This window comes from Rosa rugosa, chromosome 2 (assembly GCF_958449725.1).
Source record: "Rosa rugosa chromosome 2, drRosRugo1.1, whole genome shotgun sequence".
NCBI classification, from domain to species: Eukaryota; Viridiplantae; Streptophyta; class Magnoliopsida; order Rosales; family Rosaceae; genus Rosa; species Rosa rugosa.
Genome location: NC_084821.1, coordinates 69,973,534 through 69,998,775, shown reverse-complemented (window position 1 = coordinate 69,998,775; position 25,242 = coordinate 69,973,534). Strand labels below are relative to the sequence as shown.

Below are 25,242 nucleotides of genomic sequence, written 5' to 3'. Positions count from 1 at the left end.
ATTTTTCTTCTCCAACATACCCATTTCCTTTGCTAAATATTTTTCAAGTTATACATGATATTTTTATAGTGAATACATAAAAATTAGAGAAGAGATAAAACAAGATAAAGTGAATACGTACGGTACCTATGACAATTGCATTAACTCGTACATACAAATCTTGACCGGCATCTGGAACCGTTCTTATGTCAATCAATTCCCCGTACCACAAAGAGGGGTGCTTTGGTCCTTTCCGGATATCACAAGGCCTCAATCTTCATGACTGGATAGAATTCCAGAGCTATCATGAACTGGGTTGTCTCTGTTTGCGACCCAGACGATGGTTTGGGTGGGAGCATTGTTGTACCAAACTCCAAGTTTAAATCTTTCTCCGGCGGAGACCAAAACGTCGCCGTCTCTGATGGGGTGGTTCAGAGCAATGGTGTCGGAGGATGTGCCACTGTGGAATTGGGGGAGAAGAAAGATGAGCAATCTGATGGAGTTCATGAGGTTGCTGAGTCCAATGCTCATTGGGGAAGGTGAGTACTATGTATGATTCTATACGACACATTTGACACATGTTAAACCACCTCACTAATCTTATTCAGTTCTCTCTATAGTCAACTGCAGCTGTCTACATTCATTCATTGTTTACTCTAGCTGTCCTAGGTTATGCTATTGGCTAGATCTTAGGATCTTAGATCCTTTAGCTTAATAGCGCTATCTTAGGATCATTATAGATTGATGCTCTAGAATGTTGAACAGACACTGTGTGCTCTTACTGGTTTCCATAATAATACTGCAGTAAAGTAATTAACACTAGGTTACTAAGCAGAAGATTCCGTTAGATTTTTTGTTTCGGAAACGTGTGTAAAGAAGAAATCTTGATACTTGAATAAAGGTGTGAGAAAAGACAAATTGAGGTCTCAGTAATCACCACAATGCAGACGTGTGAGAAAATTTTAAGGATACAATGCACAAGCTGCGCCTTTAGCGTGCTTGAAGCATAGTTATAGTTACATTATTTACGGAATAAGGTCCTCGTCCTGGTGATGATGGGTTTGGATTGCTGGATTGTAATATGAATGCAGGTTTCTTAGGAGAAGGAAGAGTTGTTTCATTACCCAACATGAAAACAACTTCTGACATGGTAGGCCGATCTGTTGCGCATTCTTGGATGCATCTTGAGACTTCATCAGTAGGATATGACTGACCAAGTGATGGATCGACAATCCCTAGTGCTCGCTCTGCTCTCCACATATCCCAAACCTGATGCAACTTAGAAAACCATTTTAGACCAAACATTCAAAAGTACAACATTGGTAAGTAATCAATAATTTTTATTTTAAAAGTTTTATATTGCTTACTCTTCCAATCAAATTTGGGGTGGGACTTTCAGGATCGTAATCAGTGTTTCTCTTGCCACTAATGATCTCTAGCAGTAAGACACCGAAGCTAAAGACATCAGATTTTGTAGAATATCTCCCTTGCATTGCATATTCTGGTGACATGTATCCACTGCAGTCACAAAACAGGAGATAAGCTGTTGAGCATGTTCAGTATTGTTTCATATGAATCCCTATAACATTTTAGGTGTGCATGTAGTGTAAAGTACTTACTATGTTCCGACCACTCTGTTTGTATTTGCTTGGATTTGGTCTTCCCCAAACATTTTAGCAAGTCCAAAATCTGAGATCTTGGGGTTCATTGCAGAATCCAATAGGACATTGCTAGCGTTTATATCCCTATGGATAATCTTTAGTCTTGAGTCTTGATGAAGATATAAGACGCCTCGAGCAATTCCATTAATAATATTGAAACGCTCTTTCCAATCCATTAATGAGCTTCTACTTTTATCTGGTCCAAAACATAAAACCATAAATCAAAAGAATTAGTTCATTTACCATTGTAAAAATCATTCAGATAGCAGATCATATAAATCAGTACTTTTGAATTGAGAGATGTACCAAATATAAAAAAGTCCAAGCTTTTTTTTGGCAGGTACTCATAGATCAGCATCTTCTCTTCTGAGTTGATGCAGCAACCATAAAGCCTCACCAGGTTCCTGTGCTGAAGGTTTGCTATCACCATAACCTCATTTTTAAATTGTTCTAAACCTTGTCCAGAATCCATTGATAACCTTTTCACAGCAACCTCTTGTCCATTAGCTAGGAGTCCCTGCCATTATATTCCTGACTTCAGTTCAATAGTTGAGATTATAACGGAACTAGAATTTCAATGTGTCATGTAATGGGTAGGAGGGCTTATTTCCAACTTTACTTCTCTGTCCTTGCTTGACAAGTGCTTAGTCCTGTAAATTAATAGTAGTAATGCAAATAACTGATTGAATTGATTGGTGTTTAATTAGGAGTGCGCTTATTCTTTACAGGGATATGTAGCTACCTTATAGACTGAGCCAAAACCACCTTCGCCGAGCTTGTTAGCAATGGAAAAGTTGTCTGTGGCAACAACTATGCTGTTTAGGTCAAAAAATGCCAGGTCTTGGTTCATTTTCCCATCATGCCAGGTCAGTGGAATTTTACTGTCATCATGCTTCATTTGCCTCAGAGATCCTTTAAAACATAGATTGAAGTAGCATGTTTTGTGTCAGTAACCGTTTTTGGCTTCCCTTTTACACACTATGCTTCATAGATTATCAAAGAAGTCAATAATTATTATGATCTGAAATAAAATATATATCTTGAACAAGAAGTTTTGCTTACTTTTTGTCTTCCTCCTTGAACACCAATGTGCAGAAAATATAATGAATATCATCGCAATAGTTGGCAATACCAAAATCAACAACATCCCCTTTTTGGCAAGGAACCTCTTTGACTTCTTTGCATATCTTGCTAAAGAGTGGGAAAACAGGGAAAATATACTTGGCTATTGTCGATGCACGACAAATAAAACATATGGAATGATAGATGAAGAAATTCTTACAGAATAAAGTACCTGCCACTATTGCATCAGCACGTATGTAAAAGTCTTGTCCTTGTCGTTCAATATACTGCTTAGTATCCATTAAATCTCCATACCAGGTCATACATCCACTTCTTCCATTCCTGATATCTGCACTGGCATATGCCAGGCAAGAGCAGTTACTCAAACACTTCTGCTCACATGCTTCCATACTCATATTCTTGTCCAATTCGACTGTGGAAGTATCTGGAACATTCACATCCTTACAAACCCCTCACCGTTCCTACACATGGATGGAGCCCCCTGTTGCCTCTTGCACCCACCTGACCCTTCTCTTAATTTCCAATCCTGTGGGAAGTTGGGTTCGTATCCAGGAAAGCATGCACATTTCACCCAGTTAGCCGTGTGTGTATTGCAAACTCCAAATGGGCCACATGTACCATACTTGTCACAGACATCCGTTGGTGCTGACCAAACGACAACCCACCCCTGCTGCTTCCCCTGCCATACTAGCTGTTTAACTGATGCGGATGTATCAGACCCAGATATCACTATTATTGAGAAAACCGAATGGTCAAGAACAGCCCATGTCGTCGTAATCTCATCTTCATTGTTCACAAGAATTATGTCAAATGTATCATTGCTGCTTCGCCTGCTTATCTTAGGTGACTCACTCACAAAAACCGCATCGTGTTCACTTAACCGCCACCACTTAGCATGATTGTTGTACAATATTATCTGAGGGGATCCATATGGTTCTGTCGTTAATGAGCAATTCCCCGTTCCAGGGTCATTGTTTGAGTTCCACGATGTGAGGTACAGGTTCTTACCATGGTCCATCCCAATTTTCATATTTGGAAGAAGAACATGTGTGGGATGATCAAAGCTCTGCCATAAGACACTGTTGTGGCTGGTGTCTTGATTAACCAAAACTAGATTTCCTGTATCCAGGAGTTGCGCCATGGTATTAGTGTTACTTGGTGAGACAGAAACATTTGATGACCACAGCGGAAGGCCTTGCCTATTACTATGCAATAGAACGAGATTTCCATCAGTACTAATTGTGAGAATTCCTGAGGTTAGCTACCCACATTGACAGGATCGTCTCTGTTAGCTACCCACACAACCATGTCTTCTGAGAAATTGTACCAAATTCCAACATAGCGTTTTCTGGATGTGCCAGGGCTGAAGAATCCAAGCACAAAGGTCTCGTCGTGGGAGAGCAACAAGCCACTGTCTCTGATTGATTGGTCAAAAGTGATGTTCGTGGTAGAAGAATTGCACAACTGGAGAAGAAGAAGCTGAAGTAATGCATTCAGTAAACCTTTTACAGAGTGCATTGTTGCAGAACAAGGTTGTGAAAGGAGTGTTTCTTCTACCTTTTTGTTTATTTCTCTTCATACTTGAAGGCTGTGAAAGGAGAGTTTCTTCTACCTTTTTGTTTCTTTCTCATTTTTTATTTGAAGATAAAGTTAGCGCTAGATCATAAAAATCCTGCCAGAGTTGAATTCGATTTGGAAGAAAATGATAAACTAATGGGACCTTTTTGTCATTTCAGATTATAAAAGTGACGAATTTGATGAAACTTATGTGGTGGTTAAACGTGATATTCATCTTAGGCATGATGAAACTTAGAACTATAAAATCTTTTAATCTCGAATTTTGTCCTGAGAGCAAAGTTTTGATGGAGTTGACACCAGAGCTGACACGGAAATTTCTCAATCAATTTGATGTTTCTTGACTTGGGTACTACTTCGCCGCTGTAAACATTTCTAATCTTAGTCAATACTAAATTACATTGTAAAATCATTTGATTCAAAAACAGTAAAATAAAAGGCGAGGTAACAAAACAGGGGAGCAGGTTTTTCATGAGTAAAACATACATACTCGTCCCAAAACAGTACAAAAATTAGTGCAAAATCTTCCTAATCCTCATCAGAAGAAGAAAATCTTGTCTTCTTCCTCCACCGGTAGGCAGCTTCCAAAATCTTGAGATTTGTCGTCTCACTTTCTTCTGGGAACAGGTAATCGATGTATTCCTCGTACCCAGCAGGACCGTCGTCAGTTATTGTTTGCCTCCTCTTCTTCAGTTTCTTTGGCAGCTTAGGTTGAACTAAGCTTACACCACCCAGATCCCCAAAGCTAACCTCCATATTCAACCATTCTTCTAGCAACATGCTTCTTTCTTCCTTCTTATCAGGTGCTGAAGTTATAAAATAGTCAAGAGCTCTCTCAAAAACCCTTCTAGCACGCTTGATGCATTGTCTCTTCTCTTCAAGAAGATCACCATCATCCTTGGCAGGAGCTTCTGCCTCAAATTTTGCATAACTGATCCACACCAATTCAGGATTGTCAAGTTCTAGTTGGCTGATTGCGAGTTCAAAAAGTGCCCTTGCTCGTTCTGTTTCACCTAAAGATTTCTCAAACTCTGCATACTTGATCCAAGCATAACAACTCTGCGCATTCCAAAGCAGATACTTATCATACAACTTCCGACAACGATCTATCTTTGCAAGTTGCAGCTCAATCTCAATGTACTTCTTAAATATCTTCTCTTTAGGTGCCTTGCCTATAGCAGTACCAAGAATGTGGCGTGCGCTGGTGAGATTCAGCTGTCGAATCTCAAACTCGGCAGCTAGAATCCATATTTTCGCAAATGAGAATTTCTTATGAGGAATCAGATTAAGGCACTCTCTATAGACCTCTCGTGCACGTTCCACATCTCCGGTATCAAGCTCCTCATATAGTGCATAGTTAATCCACAGATAAATATATCGCTTCCAATACCGCTTCTCATTAGCTGGAGGAACATTAGCAACAGCTCTCTCGTAAACCTCTCGGATTCTTTCCTTATTACCTGCACTCTCTTCTAGCCTTATGTAATCGAACCAGGAGTCGTAGTTTAGAGGATTCTTCCTAATCTCATCCTCATACTCAAACCTCCTTGTTCCCACAACCGCATCCTCAATCCCTTCTCTATCCCCATATCGCTTCTCAAAACACACAAACTTCTTATACAAATCCTGTGCTCTTCCTTTCGGTATTCGATCCAATGCAAATTTATAAACACACCTTGCTCGATCAATATCTTTGCACTTCTCTTCGAACTCAGCGAAAGCCAAAAACAGCTGCTCGGCCTCCTCATCATCAGCTAGAATCTCCACTGCCCTCTCATACACTTTCCTAGCCCTTACAACATCACCACCATTCTTCACCTCAAACTTGGCATACCGGATCCAAGCTCCAACTCCAGGATGACACTGTACAAACCTCTCGAAAATCGCTCTAGCACGCTCAACTTCGTTATACCGGACCTCAAACTTGACATACGAGTGCCAGCCTTCCTGCTCCGGCATCCAAGTCATCCACCTCTCAAAAATCTGTCGAGCACCGGCTACATTCCCAGTCATCTCTTCCATATGAATGTACTTGTACCAAAGCGGGTCCGCTCTAGGCAAGAGTCGGACGGCACGGTCCAACACATTCCTAGCATGGTCGATGTACTTGTTCTTCATCTCCATCTCCGCATACTTGATCCACAGCGTGTGGTTCCTATAATCGACTTTGAGGGCTCGCTCCCAAACAGAGCTTGCACGGTTCAAGTCCTCCTTTTCCTCCCATGTTGCATACCTGATCCACACACTGATATCCTGCCTTGCTCGCCGGACTTGATCCTCGAATTGCTTACGTTCTCGGAGACGATCATCTGCAAGCTCAGTTGGGTCTGTGATTTTCTGTTTGGGAGGTCGGAATTCTGGCTCCTGTTGCTCACGGGCCTCCCGGACGATTTGCTCGGCGGTGATTTGAATAGGGGCTGGTGTTTTGTTCTTAACCCTACTCTGTCTTGGTAGGTTGACCTTCTTATTCTTTCGTGTTAGGTCGTCTGCGTCTTTGTCAGAGACCATTGTATGTAGTGGGAGATGAGAAGAAAGGGTGTTAGGGGCTTAGGGCTTACAAAAAGAAGGGCGTGCGGAGCCCTTTTATTGGTGTGATTACAGGTTAGTTGGATTTAAAACTCTGTATTTTCCTCGCAAAATAAGGATTCGGGTAAGCTTTTCCCATTTAGATTAGGAATCCTTGCTCTAGTCATATTTGGATTAGTTGTACAACATAACCTTATGAAAGGAAGACGTGTGTTTCTTCTACCTTTTTGTTTATTTCTCATTGATACTTGAATCAAGTAGCTGCTAGGATATAAAAATCCTGCATAAGGTACATCAGCAGGTGTTACAATAATACGTAGATGAGTTTTGACCGGTACAAGTACAACCACTGAAGTTGAATTCAACTATGAGAACTGGGACAATATTTGACTATTTGTGTTTCCCCACTATAAAAAAGCTTTGTCCGACTTAATCAACTACCAAACCCTTGATGGCAATTTGACATTGTTGCTGATGTTTCTGGTTCATGCATTATTGTTAAATGCTAATCAAATATTGATGTTCATGTATGTTTGACAATAAAAAAATTCCTACGTCAGGACAGTGCACCTGAGATATATATGACAGTGTCACACTTGTAAGTTGCATCTTCCTTCGATGGATTGAAAAGAATAAGCATTAGTTAATACACGCATGCCGGGTTCTAAATAATGACACTCTAAATATTGTTAAGTTTGGTAACACAGGACATTACAGCAGACTTGTGCACTTGACACCTTCAGCGTGCTTCAGGCATAGTTATGGTTAGATCATTTAGCGAAGCAGGTGCTCCTCTTGATGCTGCTGAGTTTGGATTGCTAGACTGTAATATGAATGCAGGTTTCTTAGGAGAATGAAGAGGTGTTTCGTTACCCAACGTGGAGACAACTGCCGACATGGATGGCCGATCTGATGCAGATTCTTGCACACACAACAGCCCAATCTGGATGCATCTTGAGACCTCATGAGCAGGATAGGACTGACCCAGAGATGGATCAACAATACTTAATGCTGTATTCTCTGTCCACATATCCCAAATCTGATGAAAATTAAAAGAACACTCAGCACCCACATTCAAAAGTAAAATCATTAATTTCATAGATGGTTAGAGATATAAATTTCCGTGCCTGTCCAATTAAACTTGGGGAGGGACCTTGAGTATCGTAAACAGTGGCTCTTTTGCCACTAATGATCTCTAGCAGTAAGACACCATAGCTAAAAACATCAGATTTTGTTGAATATCGCCCTTCCATTGCATATTCGGGTGCCATATAGCCACTGCATTTACAATTCACAAAACATGAGATAAAACCATATATGAATTGAGCTAGGTATATGCGCTCTGTAAAATACTTACTAAGTTCCAATCACTCTGTTTGTTGTTGCTTGAATTTGGTCTTCCCCAAACATTTTGGCCAGTCCGAAATCTGAGATCTTTGGGTTCATTGTAGAATCCAATAGGACATTGCTAGCTTTTAAATCCCTATGGATAATTTTCAGTCTCGAGTCTTGATGAAGATATAAGATCCCTCGAGCAACTCCAATAATAATCTCAAAACGCTCTTTCCAGTCCAACAAGGAGCTACTACTTTGATCTTGTCGAGAACATGAAACCACCATTGAGAGATTTACAGTGAGGAAAACAAGCATACGATCTACATAATTCTTTATACTTTAGTTCATTTAAGTTGTAAAGCATTCATGTATCAGATGAAGTAAGCAGTACTACATGAGCTGAGGTATATACCAAATATGAAGAAGTCCAAGCTTTTGTTTGGTAAGTATTCATAGATCAACATCTTCTCTTCTGCATGGATGCAGTAACCGGAAAGCCTCACCAGGTTCCGGTGCTGAAGTTTTGCAATCAACATAACTTCATTCTTAAATTGTTCTAAACCTTGACCAGAATTCTTTGACAATCTTTTCACAGCGACCTCTTGTCCAGTAGCTAGTAGACCCTGAAATGTCATCCTGATGACTATAGTACTTTGAAACTTGACAATATCCACCACATATGCTTCTACTCATAAAGGGTATGATGCAATTAAGCAATTGAACAAATATGATTAAACTATGAACTCAGATGCTCTATGTGCATACCTTATACACTGACCCAAATCCACCTTCACCGAGCTTGTTAGCATCAGAGAAATTGTCTGTTGCAGCAACTAAGCTTTTCACCTCAAAAAAAGGCAGGTCATGATGAGTTGTACTGCTATCATGCTTTCCCTCCATCTGATGGTCTTCAGAAAACATATTGAAATAACATTTGCATTATCAATAAACAATTTGGTTTGCCCTTTTATACATAGATCATCAGACTAAATACTAAGCTTTATTGTAATGGGAAAGACCGTGTTGATATAAAGAAATGTGCATAGACACGACTCACATGATATAAAGAAAAAAGAAAGGAAGTAAGCTTACATTTTCTCTTCCTCTTTGAATACCAACATCCAAAGAAAACAAAGAGGAGTATCAGAGCAATGGACACTACTAAAATCAAGAGCATCCCCTTTTTGGCAAGAAAATCCCTGGACTTCTTGGTGAATTCAGCTAAATCAATTGCATCTACACGTACGTATAAATCTTGACCCCCTTCAGCAAAATTGGTCGTATCTACTAAATTCCCGTACCATCTCATGCATCCCTTCACATTTTCTTTGGTTCCATGAATTGCGTATGCAGAGCAAGAGCAGTTCCTCAAGCACTCCTGCTCACATTCTTTCCAACTCAAGTTCATATCCATGGTTGCTAGTGACATATCAGGAACTTTCACCTTTTCCTTCTTCACAAAACCTTCTCCATTTTGGCATGCCATGCGTTTCCTCATACAACCATCCGATGCATCTCTCATGTCCCATTTATCTGGTGACTTGGGTTCAAATCCAGGAAGGCATTGGCACTCAAACAGGCTAAGACTGGAAGCGTCACAGTAACCAAATTCTCCACACTTGCCGTAATAGTCACATTTGTCCATCGGCGCAGACCACATTTCTTTCCATCCAAGGTTTTCTTCAAACCACGTAAGCTGTTGGATTGATCCGGAGTCATCTATTACCATTATTGAGGAGATAGAGGAGTTAAGATGACCCCATGTACTACTGATCTCATCCTGATTGTTCACGTAGCTGGCATTGAAAATGAAAGGAGCACTCAGCACTACCGGGGTGTCATTCCACGACCACCTAATGCCATTCCAATTGCCAGTTCGCCACCATCGAACATCACCTTTGTACAAGATTATTTGAGGAGCTCCACTTTCGTCCATCGCAAATGTGAAATTGCCGGTTCCTGGGTCATCTTCCGACTTCCAGGAAGTTAGAAACCAGCGGTGCCCTGTGTGCTTGTTCACTCCTATCTTCATGTATGGAACTTCTGTATTTGAGGGATAATCAAAACTTTGCCATGTTACCTTTTGGCTCTCCTTGTCAATCAAAACAAGGTTTCCAGTGTCTAAGAGCAGAGCTTTAGGATCAGCATGTGTTGAAACATTGGAGTTGGTGGACCAGAGATGTACATTGCTTTGGTTCTTGGCATAGAGGACGAGGTTTCCATGATCAGCACTAATTGTCAGGACTCCGGAGGTATCATTTATAGGATTATCTCTGTTTGCAACCCATACAACCGTTTTCTTCATATCTTTCTTGTACCAAATTCCAACATAGCGGTAAGTGGATTTTCCGGGGCTGAAGAACCCCAGCTCAAACACTTGTCCCTTAGAGACCAGAAATTCACCATCCCTCACAGGTTGTACACTTGTTATGCTATCTACCGAAGCACTGCAACACCAGAGAAGAACGATTTGAACAAGCGTTGTAAGAAACAGAGCTTTTGTAAAAATCAAGATTTCTGCCGTATTAAACATGACTATTTAGAGAGGATCTAGTACATAAACCGGTTATAACTCCGCAAGTAAACATGATTCCACGTTCAAGGATAATCTTGACTTTACTAAATCAAAACCCAGACTGATCATCAATGCCACAGAACATGTTGCTCAAGCTTTTTTCTTTGACCATGTGGTCAATCCTCCTAGAGCATTGGACAATTGATGATGGGTTTTGATGAAAGAATTGCAAAAGGCCTTATCGTAGTAGCAGTAGATGAAGGAAAGATGGATCTACTTATAATTATTGGGTTTGATGAGAGGATAGAGGGCTGTTAATAAATGGAGGAGTTCTTTCAAGTTGGATACTTGATTTCTGCAGTTAGAATTCGTTTTCACTTCTATTGCTACAAGAACTCCGTCTCTTTTATATTCAGGTTGATAGATTCTGCTGGTTCTCTATTTTTTGACTGCCAGTATCTGCAAGACCCATATCAGAAATAAACGTGGTCAAATTCCCTACTTTAGATATTCAATAAATCAACCAAAACCCAGAATCGAGGGGGAAGAAAGAGAGGCGTGAAAGAAGAGACGAACAGAGAGACAAGAAAGATAGAAAAAGAAAGCTTGTGGACCGTTATATTCATTATGTCCACGTGTCAGTGTGTCGGTGTCACTGCCTTGTCAAAAGCTTAGGTAGGTTCGGCAGATTAGGAGAGGATCCTCTCCCTCTCCGTATCAAATATTAGAGGACCAAGACTAAGAAGTCCATTACGACAGCTCTTAATTTCGTGCCAGTCTTGTTCATGACTTCATGTGCGGTTGAATTATTGGCTACACTACAGTTTCTCTGGGTCATTCCAACTACTGAAACTCACAATCACATCAGTACGTAGTTATTAGCAAAACAATAACTTAAAACGTAAAAAGAGTGTGCCAAAAAAAGCAAAATTTTCATCACAGATCGATATCTAAAAGCACATAACTTTTTACCTCTATGAAACACAGTTACACAGAGATTGAGTTTGAAGATATGTGTTCTCCGAAAACCCGCATTGCTTCTGCAAATGAAAAAGCTCGACCATTCCTCCACACATTTTCCATCAAGCTTCCTAATGAAAAGCACAGTTTTTTTGAGACTTCAAAGAATAAAAGGGTAATGATCAAATGAAGCAAACAGAGTGGGAACAGGGTCAAATGGGCAAAAGAAGCTTAATTACCCAATACCCATGCCGACCGTAATCCGGAGGCCCATTTCCATAACCAAGATCTTCATGGCTGGAGAGCTCAGCCCCTGGTCTCACTTTGCTTGGTTTCAATGGATGCCGTTCAGAGCAGTGGAGACGAAAAGAAAGAAAGAAAGAAGGACTGAAATGACGAAATATCCTAGGGTCAAATGGTTTTTTGTTTTTAAGCAAGGAATTTAGATAGATACCTCAATTTTTAAGTATAAAGGATAAGGACAACAAATGTACTACATCCTCAACTCAGACTCAAAAGTCAAAAATGCACGTCGTATCGTCAAATGGTTAAATACTTAACATGAAGTTAATTTATTAATTTATGATAAATTAATTAACAAATTACATATAAGTTATTGACAAAAGATGACTTAACAAATACATCCTTTAAAGATTGAATTAAACATATAATGACTAAATCTTACAAATAAGGACAATGTGCTCTCCACTTGCCACATGTCATGAGTTAATTTACATTTTTACTATTAACTACTTATTTTGACTTCTAATCGCTTTATAAGGATTAAATCTTACAAATAAGGACAATCTACTTTCCACTTGTCACATGTCATGAGTTAATTTACTTTTTTACCCTTAATTAATTCTTTTGACTTCTAATCCCTTCATGTCACTTTTTTTTTTCTTAGAATAATCTCTTTTATGTTACTTTTTTTTCTTCTGAGAATAATCCGTGTATGTTACTCTTTTTTCTTCTTCTGAAAATAATCCCTTTATGTTATTTTTTTATCCAGAGAATAATCCGTTTATATTACTTTTTTTTTTTTAAGAATAATTCGTTTATGTTACTCTTTTTTTTTTTAAGAATAATTCGTTTATGTTACTTTTTTTTTTTAGAATAATCCCTTCATGACACTTCATGACACTTCACAAAACCTCACTCTCCTACTACTCTCATCTCATCGCCTAATCCTACTACTGCACTTGTCCAATCCTGCTACTGCCCACGCTGCACTCATACTCGTCCAGTTCTGCTACTGCACTCTTACTCGTGTTATGCTACTGCACTCGTCATCGCCTAATCCTGCATTCCTGCTAGTGCATTCATTCAATCTTGCTATTGCACTTGTTGTACTGATACTCGTCCAGTTCTGCTACTTGTGTTCTGCTACTGCACTCGTCATCGCCTATTCCTGCTACTGTACTCGTCCAATCCTGCTACTGCACTCATACTCGTCCAGTTTTGCTACTGCATTTGTACTCGTGTTCTGCTACTGCACTCGTCTTCGTCCAATCCTGCTAATATACTCGTCCAATCCTGCTACTGCACTCATATTCGTCCAGTTCTGCTACTGCACTCATCATCGCCTAATCCTGCTACTGTACTCGTCCAATCCTGCTACTGTACTCGTCCAATCCTGCTACTGCACTCATACTCGTCCAGTTCTGCTACTGCACTCGTCATCGCCTAATCCTGCTACTACACTCGCTGCAGTCATGCTCGTCCAGTTCTGCTACTGCCCTTGTACTCGTGTTCTGCTATTGCACTCGTCATCGCCTACATTATCTTCTTTCTTGCCCTTTTTGTTTTTGTCTTTCTTTGCTTCCAAGTACCTGAACACAAAAAGCTGGTCATTAATCCATAGATTATATCATTGACAGTAGCCGATCATATCAAAGTAAACTACAGAACCTGTGATACTAAATTCATGAATCTGCTTTCAATAATAATAAACTGTACAGTAGCACATAACAATAATAAACTGCACACAGTAGCACATAACAATAATAAACTACACAAATAAACTTCACACAGTAGCACATAACAATAATATGTACTTCACACATAGCAAGATAAGAACATTGATATAACAAAACCAGAAGCCAGAACAATAATAAACTGCACAAATAAACTTCAATTGAACACCGTAGCACATAACAATAATAAACTGCACACAGTAGCACATAACAATAATAAACTGCACACTAATAAACTGCACAAATAAACTTCAAATAAACTGCACACAGTAGCACATAACAATAATATGTACTTCACACATAGCAAGATAAGAACATTGATATAACAAAACCAGAAGCCAGGACAACAAAAAGCCATAACCCAAAATGGGGTAAGTTCCAAAACTGCAATAGAAGATGCATAGATAATCAATATACATGGAAAATATATCCCTTCAAAGATTTGACATAAGCTAATAACTAATAAGCCTTATGCCCTTACAGCCAGAAAGCAGACCATCAACATACTCGACAAAGAAACCATTGTCCATTTGACAGAACAATATCCGGGCAACTAAAGCAGTCAATATTCATTTCATGTGTCCATTTGACATTAGTCAACACACCATCGTCTTTCATTTCATGTTAAAAGCAGTCATAATCTCAAACAACTAAAGCAAGATCAAATCTTCAATATCAATAGTTCAATACTAATCTTCCACCAGATATGCACACACACAAAAAAAACAGTAAGAAACAACACATAGCAATATATTCAATATACCATTTTCAGAAGAGGCTACTGCTTCCCCACACTCCAAACTGAGTGCTACTGCTTCAAACGGCACAATCCTAAAGGTTTTCTGAAAATTTTCAAGGTTATGTCAGTCAATTGTATAATTAGCCATAGTGATTTCCACATCCAAGAACCAACTAAAACTACCGTCAACTATTAAAACACTACCGGAAATCTTTAAACCCTAACTGAAAGGAATCCGAAAAATTTTCTCAAGTCGGTGCCGGTAAATTGTCAAATTAACTTCAATTCATTTCCAAGAAAGAACTAATCTTACAAAATTGGGGAAATTACCGGTCCCCCCTTTAACTTTTTAGGATTCGACAGTTCAGTCCCTGCTATTCCAATTTTAACAGATAACTCCCCACACATTCAAATTTCACACAATTTGGTCCAAAATGACCATTTTACCCCTCACTTCTTCTTTTTTATATATCTAATATATACACACACACATATATACATATACATACATACATACATATATATATATACACACACACACACACACATATACATTATATACACACACACACATATGTATAAAATTATACATATATTTATATATCTACATATACATATACATATACATACATATATATATATATATATAGATATACACACACACATTAGATATATAAAAGTTGTGAATTTTTTTTATAATATGAAACATAAACATAGTATATAGACTTACCAAATACATAAACACATTAGATATATATACATACATATACATATATATATATATATATATATATATATATATATACATACATAGGAATTTTCTCAGGTGCGGACGTCCGTACCGAATTTTCGGTACGGATTTCCTGTTTTCGACCACTTTCCGGCCACATTTTTACATCTTAACCGTTCAGTTTTTAGGTCCTAGTGTATAGATCACCTCTACAAAATTTCAGCCAATTTGGTGATCGTTAAGGCATCCAAAACTGCATTTTACACGAACGGACCGAATCTGTCGAACCGGAACCGTTCGTATTTATAATGGTAAATTGCAGTTTTGGATGCCTTAATGATCACCAAATTGGCTGAAATTTTGCAGAGGTGATCTATACACTAGGACCTAAAAACTGAACGGTTAAGATGTAAATATGTGGCCGGAAAGTGGTCGAAAACAGGAAATCCGTACCGTCCTCTCGGTACAGACGACCGCACCTGAGACGGACTGTACATACATATATATATATATATAAAGAGAGAGAAGAATAAAAAATATATATACAGACACACACACACACACACACACACACATATACATATGTATAAAAGAGAGAGAGAGAAGAATAAAAAAAAAAACAAAAAAAAATAAGTGAGGGGTAAAATGGTAATTTTAGATCAAATTGTGTGAAATTTGAATGTTTGGGGAGTTATCTATTAAAATTGAAATAACAGGGACTGAACTGTCGACGCACCAAAAGTTAAAGGGGGGACCAGTAATTTTCCCTACAAAATTACTCAGAGAATTAAGCGAAAACCCCATGAAACTCGAAATTAGAAAAGCGGTACTGACCGGAATTCACGATCACGAAGCCGATCAGATCGTCGCCGTGAATGGTGAGCGCGTCGTCGTCGCCGGCGCGATTCAGATTGGAGTAAGAGGCGGAGGTTGAGAACGAACGATCCGGCAAAGTCGCAGATGACGCGAGCGAAGGTTGATTCCGGAATCAAGCTGAGTGCTACTGCTTTGGACATTTTGCAGTGCTACTGCTTCGGAGATTCAAGCTAGATCCGTCGCTGGAAATTTTAGGGTTTCTGATTTGGGGTTGTGCATTTTGCGTTTTGGGATTTCAGGTTTTGGTTGTTGGATTGTGGCAGTGGCATGAGCGTAAATTGTAATAAAAACTTAGCATTTTAGTCATTTTCTATCATAATTCGAAGCCAGGCCCTGCTTCATTTGGTTTTGGGCTTGAGCTTGTGTCCTTATTTGTATAAAACAAATTGAAGGTGAGTTTTCTGTGTTTATATCTTTGGTCAGGTGCTACTATGTAATTTTCTATTAATTAATTTCATATTCGTGCGATCATATGTGATTAACTTATTGATGTATATCGTTCAATTGTCACTTAATTTTTTTTTTTTTGTATTTATGTTTTTTTTACTTTTTTATTGTATTAAATAAACTCATTATGATTTTTTATTTTTTAAATTAAAAAACATTTTGGACAATCCATAATAATTGATCATGTGTGAAATTTGCGCTTCTTTTTGAGAAGAGAAGAAAATTTGCGCTATATAATAAGAACCGTAGATATGGTTATGTCCATAATTCGGTTATGTTCTGGGGGTCCTTTCGTCAACCCAGCTGTGTTGGGCCTCTGCTGTTTTATTTCTGTCGGCCCATTTGTCGTTGTAACTTCTTTTGGAGCTGGTCCATTATGGACCTCATCGTCATCGATCTTCGTTTTAAAAATAAATAAACAAATATAAAAATTATTTTACAGTCCATTTTCGTAAACCCTAAAGTCGTTCTCTAGTAATCTCTACTTCTCTCTCCCTCGTCTTCAGTTGAAGTTGGAACATTGGTATGCTCTCATCCGTCTTCTACTAGGTATTCCTCTTTTCTTTTTCAGTTTCTTTGTTTGTATTGGTAATTCTTAGGTTGCGGTGCTATTCAAAGATTGCGCGGAGAAACTTGGTGTTCGGTTTACTTTAATATCCTTGCAAAATGAGGATCGGGTCAGCTTTTCCCATCGTGAGGTAGCATTTCTTGTTCTAGTCATATTAATTAGGATTATGTATTTACTTTCCTAGTCATATTAGGAGAGTGTTAAATCAAAGCTTATATACAATCAGAAAACCACGAGTTTCAGAAGTACTCAGGTGAAGACAATGTTGAATCGGTTGGCTCGTGTCGCAATAGTGAACTCTGACAAATGCAAGTCTAAAAAATTGTTGCCAAGAATGCAAGAGGAGTTGTCCCGTTGTCCGAACTGGTAAGCTTTGTGCTGAACCTGCATTAAAGATTGCTTTTATCTCCGAAGAACTGTGCATTGGTTGTGGTATATATATGTGTTAAGAAGTGCCCATTCGGCGCAATTCAGATCATCAACTTGCCAAAGGGTCTGGACAAAGATACAACCCATCGCTATGGGCCTAACTCTTTCAAGTTGCATATAGGTTACCAGTCCCAAGGCCAGGGCAAGTTCTTGGTTTGGTTGGAGGAATGGTACAGGGAAGTCAACTGCCCTTAAAATTCTTTCCGGCAATCTGAAACCAAATTTGGGTCGCGCGTTTCAATAAACCTCCGGATTGGCAGGAGATCTGAATTGACTCACTTTCGAGGGTCTGAGCTGCGGAATTACTTCACTCGTGTTTTGGAAGACAATTTGAAGGCCATTGTAAAGCCGCAATATGTTGATAACATTCCAAGAGCAACACAAGGAACTATAGGGGAGGTGCTCAAGCTCAACAGGAAAGATCAGTGGGGGTTGAAGGAAGAACTATGTGTCTATCTTGAGCTCAACCAGGTTCTAGATCGCAATGCAGGCGATTTTTTTCTGGTGGGGGCTGCAGCTGTCATGCAGAATGTGGAGATACCTGAGTTTAATGCATCTTACAAGCCCCAAAAAATTAGTCCCAAGTTTACAAGAACTGTCAGGGACTTGCTTCATATGAAAAGTCGTGACTCGTATACTCATCCTCAGTTTGTATCGGATGTCATGAAATTGAGTGGGTTTGAAACGACGTCGTTTTTGAAACGGATTGTGTTTAAAGCCTTGTCTCTTTCAAAAGGCAGCAAATTCCGACCCGTAACCCAGAGTGAGTGTTGGAGTTCGATTTCGATTCGCAGCAGGCCATTTGAAGGTATGATTCCAATTGATTCCATTATAAATCTTGAAAAAATGAGTGTTTGTAACTTTGAACCAAAGGCTATATTTATCTGGGTAATGTCAAGAATATATATGTATCTGGTGAATGTGAAACCTCCGATCCTCTCTGCTTCTGCCAATGAAAAAGTCGAAAAACTTTTATCTGGTCATTAGAGTATATCATTATAAATTTAGTTGCTGAGTTGATTTTCAGGTGATTGTGTTTATAGTGCAGGTTGCTAGAATAATTGGATTTCATGGCAAATAAGTTGGTTTATAGTCAATTGATTCTCAGCAGTTTCCGTGTACCAGTAATCAAAATTAGGAGAATCCAATGGGAAAATAAGTTCACAAAATTACCATCAGATTTCAGTGTAAGCAGGAACCTCTATCTAGAAATTGTTTCTGTCATGAAGTCATGTTTTGCCAAGGTAAATGGAAAGGTAGCAGGTGGCATGGTTTAGAAAGACTGGAGCTTTGTGGATAAAAAAAGAAAACCACCTGCTATGATGTTGGTACAAAAAGGGACTCAATTCAATCATTGATGATGGTTATGGGGAGCTCTTTATTCTGCTTGCTTGTTTCTTGGGGTCAATAATGCTTCTTCAGTTCAGCCAATTGTTTCGATTGAGAGGACAGTATTTTATCGAGAGAAAGCAGCTGGAATGTATTCTCCTTTCGCTTATGCAGCGGCCCAGGTAAGTCCCTTTACAGTACTGAGTATTAACTATTAAGATTAATTATCAAATTGTATTTCTGGAAAGCAAGAGTGTATATATATATATCTTCTTTGCCTTCTACTGCCATGCAGGGCCTTATAGAGATCCCATACATTGCTGTACAGACAATAGTATATGGATTTTCATGTATTATGTTCTCTCTCTCTATATATGTGTGTGTGTGTGTGTATATATATATATATAATTTTTTTATATCATAAGGCTTACGCCTTACGCCTCGGGTTGCGCCTTAGGGTTTTAAAACATTGATTTTAACCCAAAAGAAAAGAACTTATTTCCAGATTAGGATATACCAACTTCTGTCTGCTGTTTATGGGATCATCATCTTCTTCTTCTGTCAGGTGTTCCTGTTATGTTGTTTTAGTTTTGTTTCTGTTCTAATTTCTGATATAGATAGCCTTCAATTAAGATTTCATTTCAGGGTTTTGCTTAATTGAGATGTAGGAATGAATATGGGGGACAATATTGAAGATTGAAACTTGGCTCAGGGACTGGTTAATCTTTGGAGGTGTATAAAAATAGGATTATAGCAAATGTTGTCCCAGAAATTGATGTAAAAAAGAGAAATTGAAAGTTAATTTTATTCACAGGGTATTAAAACTTGAAAATTTGGTCGAAAACTGTTACCTCAGTGACTACTGCAATGCAGAGATACATTCCTAAGTCTGATAATATATACAGAATAGAAAGTTGATGTTGTAAATTATTATGGATATATCATGTAAATTATTGTATATTAGAAGATGCTTTCCTCTTTCCTAGTTTTAGGGGATCCATGTTTTAAGGAGGACTTTAAGGGTCCTTGTTTTATGGAGGATTTTAGGCTATATGTTCCTTGCCTTCCACTATATATGTAATCCATTTCTCATCCATGGATGATAGAGAAAACAGAAAATACTACACTCCCTCTCTGCATCAAAACTCTCTCTCTCTCTCTCTCAAGTTCTTTGAAGCAAAACTCTCTCCATTTTCTGAAACATTTCCATTTTACAACACGTTATCAGCACGAATAGCTCTAGGATTCGGATTGCAGATTGATAAGAGAAGAGGTGAATAACTCTTGGGTTGCAGAGAAGAGGTAGTTCATCATTCAATCAACATCAGTCTACAAGCTCTACAACCAAGTAGGTTTTTCCAAACAAAAACCAATTTCGCTGTTTCATTTTACCTTCTGATGTCTGTGTTCCAGTATTTATTTAAAATAGTAATTCAACTCCAAAATTCACCAAATTTTGTATGCTGGAGTCCTTATATGTTTAGTACATCTCTGTAAATTTTCATATTTTTCTGGGTAGTTTTGCTTAGTGTTTCAGTTCGTTTTTTGACTGTTGTTCAGTAGGAACTGCAGTCACAGTTTATGACTTTTGTTGAAGCATCTAGTTTAACTTAATCCTCTATGAGAGACACTTATTTCTCTTGCATTATAATTGGCATGATTGAAAAAAAAGGGAAAGAAAGAGGAAAATCAATAGCTTTTAATTTAGCTATCAATTCATGTATATTGTGACGAATATCTATATATACTTGTTTGGACTTTGTGATAATGATACATCTTTCCTTCATTATTTATTATGATAATGTTTTGTGGTGTTACCTGCTCATATTAAATTTAAATATTTTACCCGCTTAAATTCTTTGCATTAAGAATATATATGTGAGGAATGTAGGTACTTAATGAACCGGAAGTTCACACATAAACATTGAACCAAAAAATTCATACATAAATATTGAACCAGAAGTTCACATGTATCATAAAAGGAACTTGAAGTTTCCTTCACAAATTCACTATACATGTTTAATCCGATTTTTAGTATCATGTTATGGAACCTGAAGTTCTTATTGATTGCTTATGGAAGTTATTACCCATAGCACTAACTATTGTCCTTTAAATCCTTGTAGAGAATGTCAAATCTCAACAAGCTTGACTTTGTTGCTTTGGAAGTTTCCGGAAGGAACTATCTCAAGTGGACCCAAGATGTCAAGCTTCATCTGACTGCAAATAAGATGAGATCAACGATTATTGCTGACAACATCACCCCTGAAGACATGAAGGCAAGGGCTATGATTTTCATCAGGAAACATATGGAAGAAGCACTCAAGGTGGAATATTTAGCTGAAGAGGACCCACGATCTCTTTGGGTCGCTCTAGAAGAGCGATTCAACCATCAAAGAGCCATCTACTTGCCGGAAGCAAGACACGATTGGCAGAACATACGCTTCCAGGATTTCAAGACTGTCAATGAGTATAACTCTGAAATCTGCCGGATTCGGTCACTCCTAAAATTCTGTGGAGAAGAGCTCACAGAAGCTGACCTACTGGAGAAAACTTTCTCCACCTTCCCTCCTTCCTGTATGGTCCTGCAGCAACAATACAGGGAAAGAAACTTTGCTAGATTCTCTGAATTAATCACCATCCTGTTGCTCGCTGAAAAGAACAACAACCTACTTTTGAGGAATGATCAAGCAAGGCCCACCGGTACTAGAGCAATTCCTTTGCCTGAAGCAAATATTATTGCCCATCACGAAAATAATCGTGGAAGGAGGAACCGGGGCCGTGGAAGGGGAAGAAGGTCTGAACGTCCAAGGCATGGACGAAGAAATGGACCCAGAAATGGCCCATATGACCGCGACCACCCAGGCAATGGCCCAAGGGGTCGAGGAGGACGTGGACAAGGCCCACGTGGTGGAAACCGAAATGCCCAAGTCCGACAGGCTCAAATTAGAGAGAACCCTGGTCCGGCCCGTCGCCCTCAAAATCAGCATAATCTATGTTATAGATGTGGAGGCACTGACCATTGGTCCCGCACCTGTCGTGCAACAGATGAAGAGATAGGAGAGTATCACGCCAGACGCGGAACTCAAGAGGCCAACCTTGTGGAAGAGTCAGTCCCTATGGATACCACCTTGGAGATTACTGATTTCCAAGCAGCTATGGATACCACCTTGGAGATTACTGATTTCCCTATGGATACCACCTTGGAGATTACTGATTTCCAAGCAGCTAATGGATACATCGAGGATTGAAAACTCGAGGACATGGACATAATAGACACTTGTGCCATATCTATGTTATTGTTATGAATAATGCTTTCTATTTTTCAGTTTATCTTTGGTGATCTTTGGAATATTAGTTTTGCATAATTTTGTTATGTTGGATGTTTAATTCAATAAAATTATTTATTTTCATACATGTGATCCATTGAATTAAATATATGAATAGGCATGTCTTGTGGAGAAATTTGTTGTCTGGCTGATAGTGCTACTACGCACACCATACTCCAAGATAGGAAGTTTTTTTTAAACTTATTGCCTACTCATACCTCTGTGACAACTATATCAGGACAATCCAACCTGATAGAGGGCCATGGCAAAGCCCAATTTATGTTGTCCAATGGTACTGAATTTACCATTAATGAGGCCCTATACTCTCCACGTTCCAGAAGAACGTTATTGAGTTTTAAGGATATTCGAGCCAATGGTTATCACGTTGAAACCACTGAGGAAAAAGGAGTGGAATATCTTTGCATAACCTCCAATTTGTATGGCCGGAAGCGGACATTGGAGAAGCTAAAATGCCTCTCGAGTGGTCTCTACATGGCTACCATTAGATCGATTGAGGCGAATCACATAACCAGCCAGAAGCTAACCAATTCGAGCAACTACTTGCTTTGGCATGACCGTTTGGGACACCCAGGTCAAAGTATGATGCGCCGTATCCTAAATTCATCCCACGGGCATCCCCTTACCAATAAGGATCTTGTGTACAGTAACACATTATGCCAAGCTTGCTCATTGGGAAAATTAAATATAAGACCATCATATGCAAAGACTGAAAAAGACTCCAACCTTTTTCTACAACGGATACAAGGGGATATATGTGGACCTATCCAACCACCATGCGGACCATTTAAATATTTCATGGTTTTGGTTGATGCATCGACAAGGTGGTCACATGTTACACTATTGTCCACAAGAAATGCTGCTTTTGCTAAACTCCTTGCCCAGATCATTAAATTAAGGGCTCACCACCCGGATTATCCAATCAAGTCCATAAGACTTGATAATGCCGGAGAGTTTATATCAAAATCTTTTGATGATTATTGCATGTCCCTCGGGATTAATGTTGAGCATCCAGTTCCCTATGTTCACACCCAGAATGGTCTCGCAGAAGCATTCATTAAAAGATTACAAATGATCGCACGGACCTTGGTAATGCGCACCAAGCTTCCAGTATCTGCGTGGGGCTATGCAATTTTGCATGCTGCCATGTTGGTCCGACTAAGGCCCATTGCCACCCAACCTTATTCCGCGTTACAGTTGGTGACTGGGTACGAACCTGATGTTTCGCACTTACGTGTATTTGGGTGTGTAGTTTTTGTGCCAATTGCGCCGCCACAACGTATAAAAATGGGTCCTCAACGAAGGATGGGCATATATGTCGGTTATGAATCCCCATCCATTATACGCTTTTTAGAGCCCTTGACAGGCGATCTCTTTACCGCTAGATTCGCGGATTGTCACTTTGATGAGACAGTCTTCCCGCCGTTAGGGGGAGATAAGAACGTTACCGTTCCTGATGAACGACGTGAATTGACGTGGAATGTCCCCACTATGTCTCATCTTGATCCCCGAACCGCACAATGCGATAATGAAGTGCGAAGAATTCTAGATCTACAGAGTGTAGCCCAAAATATGCCAGACGCTTTCTCTGATCTAGCTAAAGTGACGAGATCACATATACCTGCTGCAAATGTGCCTGCAAGAATAGATGTCCCTGTAGGACGCGTTGTCCCGGATGGACGAGGTACGACCATGGCGGCTAACCAGTCACATGTCCCTGCCCAGAAGCGAGGTAGACCACTAGGTTCGAAGGATTCCTATCCCCGGAAGAGGGTAAAACCAGCACAAACGAATCCACTAGACATCGCGATCTCAACTGATCCATCTCACGAGATAATTCCAGATTATGGGTCCGTCCTAGAAGAGACAACGTTGGGGGACGCTCCAACGTTTGAACCCACTCTCGAGAATAGAGAAATCTCGATAAATTATGCATGCTTAAGTGAGATTTGGAATCGAAATGAGATTATCATCGATGATATATTTGTATTCGCAGTAGCTACTGAAATTATAACTAGCGATGATGTCGAACCTCGCTCTGTTGATGAATGTCAACGTAGAGACGACTGGCCAAAATGGAAAGAAGCAATCCAGGTCGAAATAGATTCCTTGACAAAGAGAAAAGTGTTCGGACCTGTCGTTCCCACACCTCACCATGTTAAACCTGTAGGATTTAAATGGGTATTTGTAAGGAAGCGTAATGAGGAAAACGAGATTGTAAGATACAAGGCTCGTCTAGTGGCGCAAGGATTCTCTCAACGCCCTGGGATTGATTACGATGAGACATATTCTCCTGTAATGGATGTTATAACGTTCCGCTACCTCATCAGTTTGGCAATTTCTGAAAAACTGAATATGCAGCTAATGGATGTGGTCACAGCTTATCTCTATGGGGATCTTGATACAGAGATATACATGAAAGTTCCTGAAGGACTTAAGATACCCGATACAAATAGTTCTAGACCACGGAACACCCTCTCCATTCGTTTGAGGCGTTCACTTTATGGATTGAAACAATCTGGACGGATGTGGTACAACCGTCTAAGTGAATATTTGATTGGGATGGGATATGTAAACAATGAACTATGCCCATGCGTGTTTATTAAGAAAACAAGTTCTGGATTTGTAATTGTGGCAGTTTATGTCGATGACATGAATCTGATTGGTACTCCTGAAGAGATCAAAGAAACCGCCAAGCACCTGAAGTCTGAATTCGAAATGAAAGATCTTGGGAGAACGAATTACTGCCTCGGCCTGGAGCTTGGGCACCGTGCTGATGGGATTCTGCTTCATCAATCAAACTATATCCAGAAGATGTTAAGACGCTTTAATGAGGATAAAGCGAAACCTTCAAGCACACCCATGGTCATCCGAAGTCTAGATCCTAAGAAAGATCCGTTTCGTCCCGCAGATAATAACGAAGAGATATTGGCACCAGAAGTCCCATATCTAAGTGCAATAGGCGCATTATTGTACTTGACTCAATGCACTAGACCAGACATTTCATTTTCTGTGAACTTGTTAGCTAGATATAGCTCTGCACCAACACGCCGCCACTGGAATGGTATAAAAGATATTTTTCGTTATCTTAGAGGTACGATTGATATGGGCTTATTTTATCCCTATGCATCAAGAAATGGATCAAACCCCCTTGATCCTCAGAATGATGC

At 39.3% G+C, this 25,242-nt stretch overlaps 3 protein-coding genes and 1 long non-coding RNA gene across 5 annotated transcripts; 2 read left to right on the top strand and 2 right to left on the bottom strand.

The window, feature by feature from the left end:
* Nucleotides 1-762: 762 nt before the first annotated feature.
* Nucleotides 763-11,290, bottom strand: LOC133731420 (uncharacterized). The gene is given in 17 exon segments (XM_062158796.1): nucleotides 763-1,248; nucleotides 1,347-1,497; nucleotides 1,599-1,836; nucleotides 1,947-2,157; nucleotides 2,383-2,552; nucleotides 2,703-2,865; nucleotides 3,018-3,051; nucleotides 3,173-3,987; nucleotides 3,990-4,296; nucleotides 4,870-6,790; nucleotides 7,395-7,437; nucleotides 7,573-7,863; nucleotides 7,952-8,102; nucleotides 8,182-8,419; nucleotides 8,572-8,782; nucleotides 8,925-9,067; nucleotides 9,252-11,290. Coding segments are annotated over 17 exon segments (6,807 nt in total). The 5' UTR covers nucleotides 10,693-11,290; the 3' UTR covers nucleotides 763-969.
* On the bottom strand, nucleotides 4,827-6,806 carry LOC133729784 (uncharacterized). The gene has a single exon (XM_062157364.1). It carries the CDS (start codon nucleotides 6,804-6,806, stop codon nucleotides 4,827-4,829), a length of 1,980 nt encoding a protein of 659 aa, XP_062013348.1.
* A 5,563-nt stretch (nucleotides 11,291-16,853) lies between the features above and the next one.
* LOC133729792 (uncharacterized) lies at nucleotides 16,854-17,670 on the top strand. Of its 2 annotated transcripts, XR_009856509.1 has the most exons (4): nucleotides 16,854-16,925; nucleotides 17,002-17,100; nucleotides 17,197-17,336; nucleotides 17,521-17,670. It is a non-coding gene; the product is annotated as an uncharacterized LOC133729792 (long non-coding RNA). The 2 variants fall into 2 exon arrangements; XR_009856508.1 differs by having other exon boundaries at nucleotides 16,862-17,100.
* A 1,500-nt stretch (nucleotides 17,671-19,170) lies between these two features.
* Nucleotides 19,171-21,993, top strand: LOC133729786 (uncharacterized). Its single transcript, XM_062157366.1, has 2 exons — nucleotides 19,171-20,076; nucleotides 20,852-21,993. Exon 2 carries the CDS (start codon nucleotides 20,855-20,857, stop codon nucleotides 21,974-21,976), a length of 1,122 nt encoding a protein of 373 aa, XP_062013350.1. The 5' UTR covers nucleotides 19,171-20,076; nucleotides 20,852-20,854; the 3' UTR covers nucleotides 21,977-21,993.
* The last annotated feature ends 3,249 nt before the right edge of the window (nucleotides 21,994-25,242 follow it).

Bases quoted from the DNA above. Each gene is read 5' to 3' on its own strand.
- LOC133729784 (XM_062157364.1), bottom strand. From the start codon at position 6,806: ATGGTCTCTGACAAAGACGCAGACGACCTAACACGAAAGAATAAGAAG.
- LOC133729786 (XM_062157366.1), top strand. From the start codon at position 20,855: ATGTCAAATCTCAACAAGCTTGACTTTGTTGCTTTGGAAGTTTCCGGA.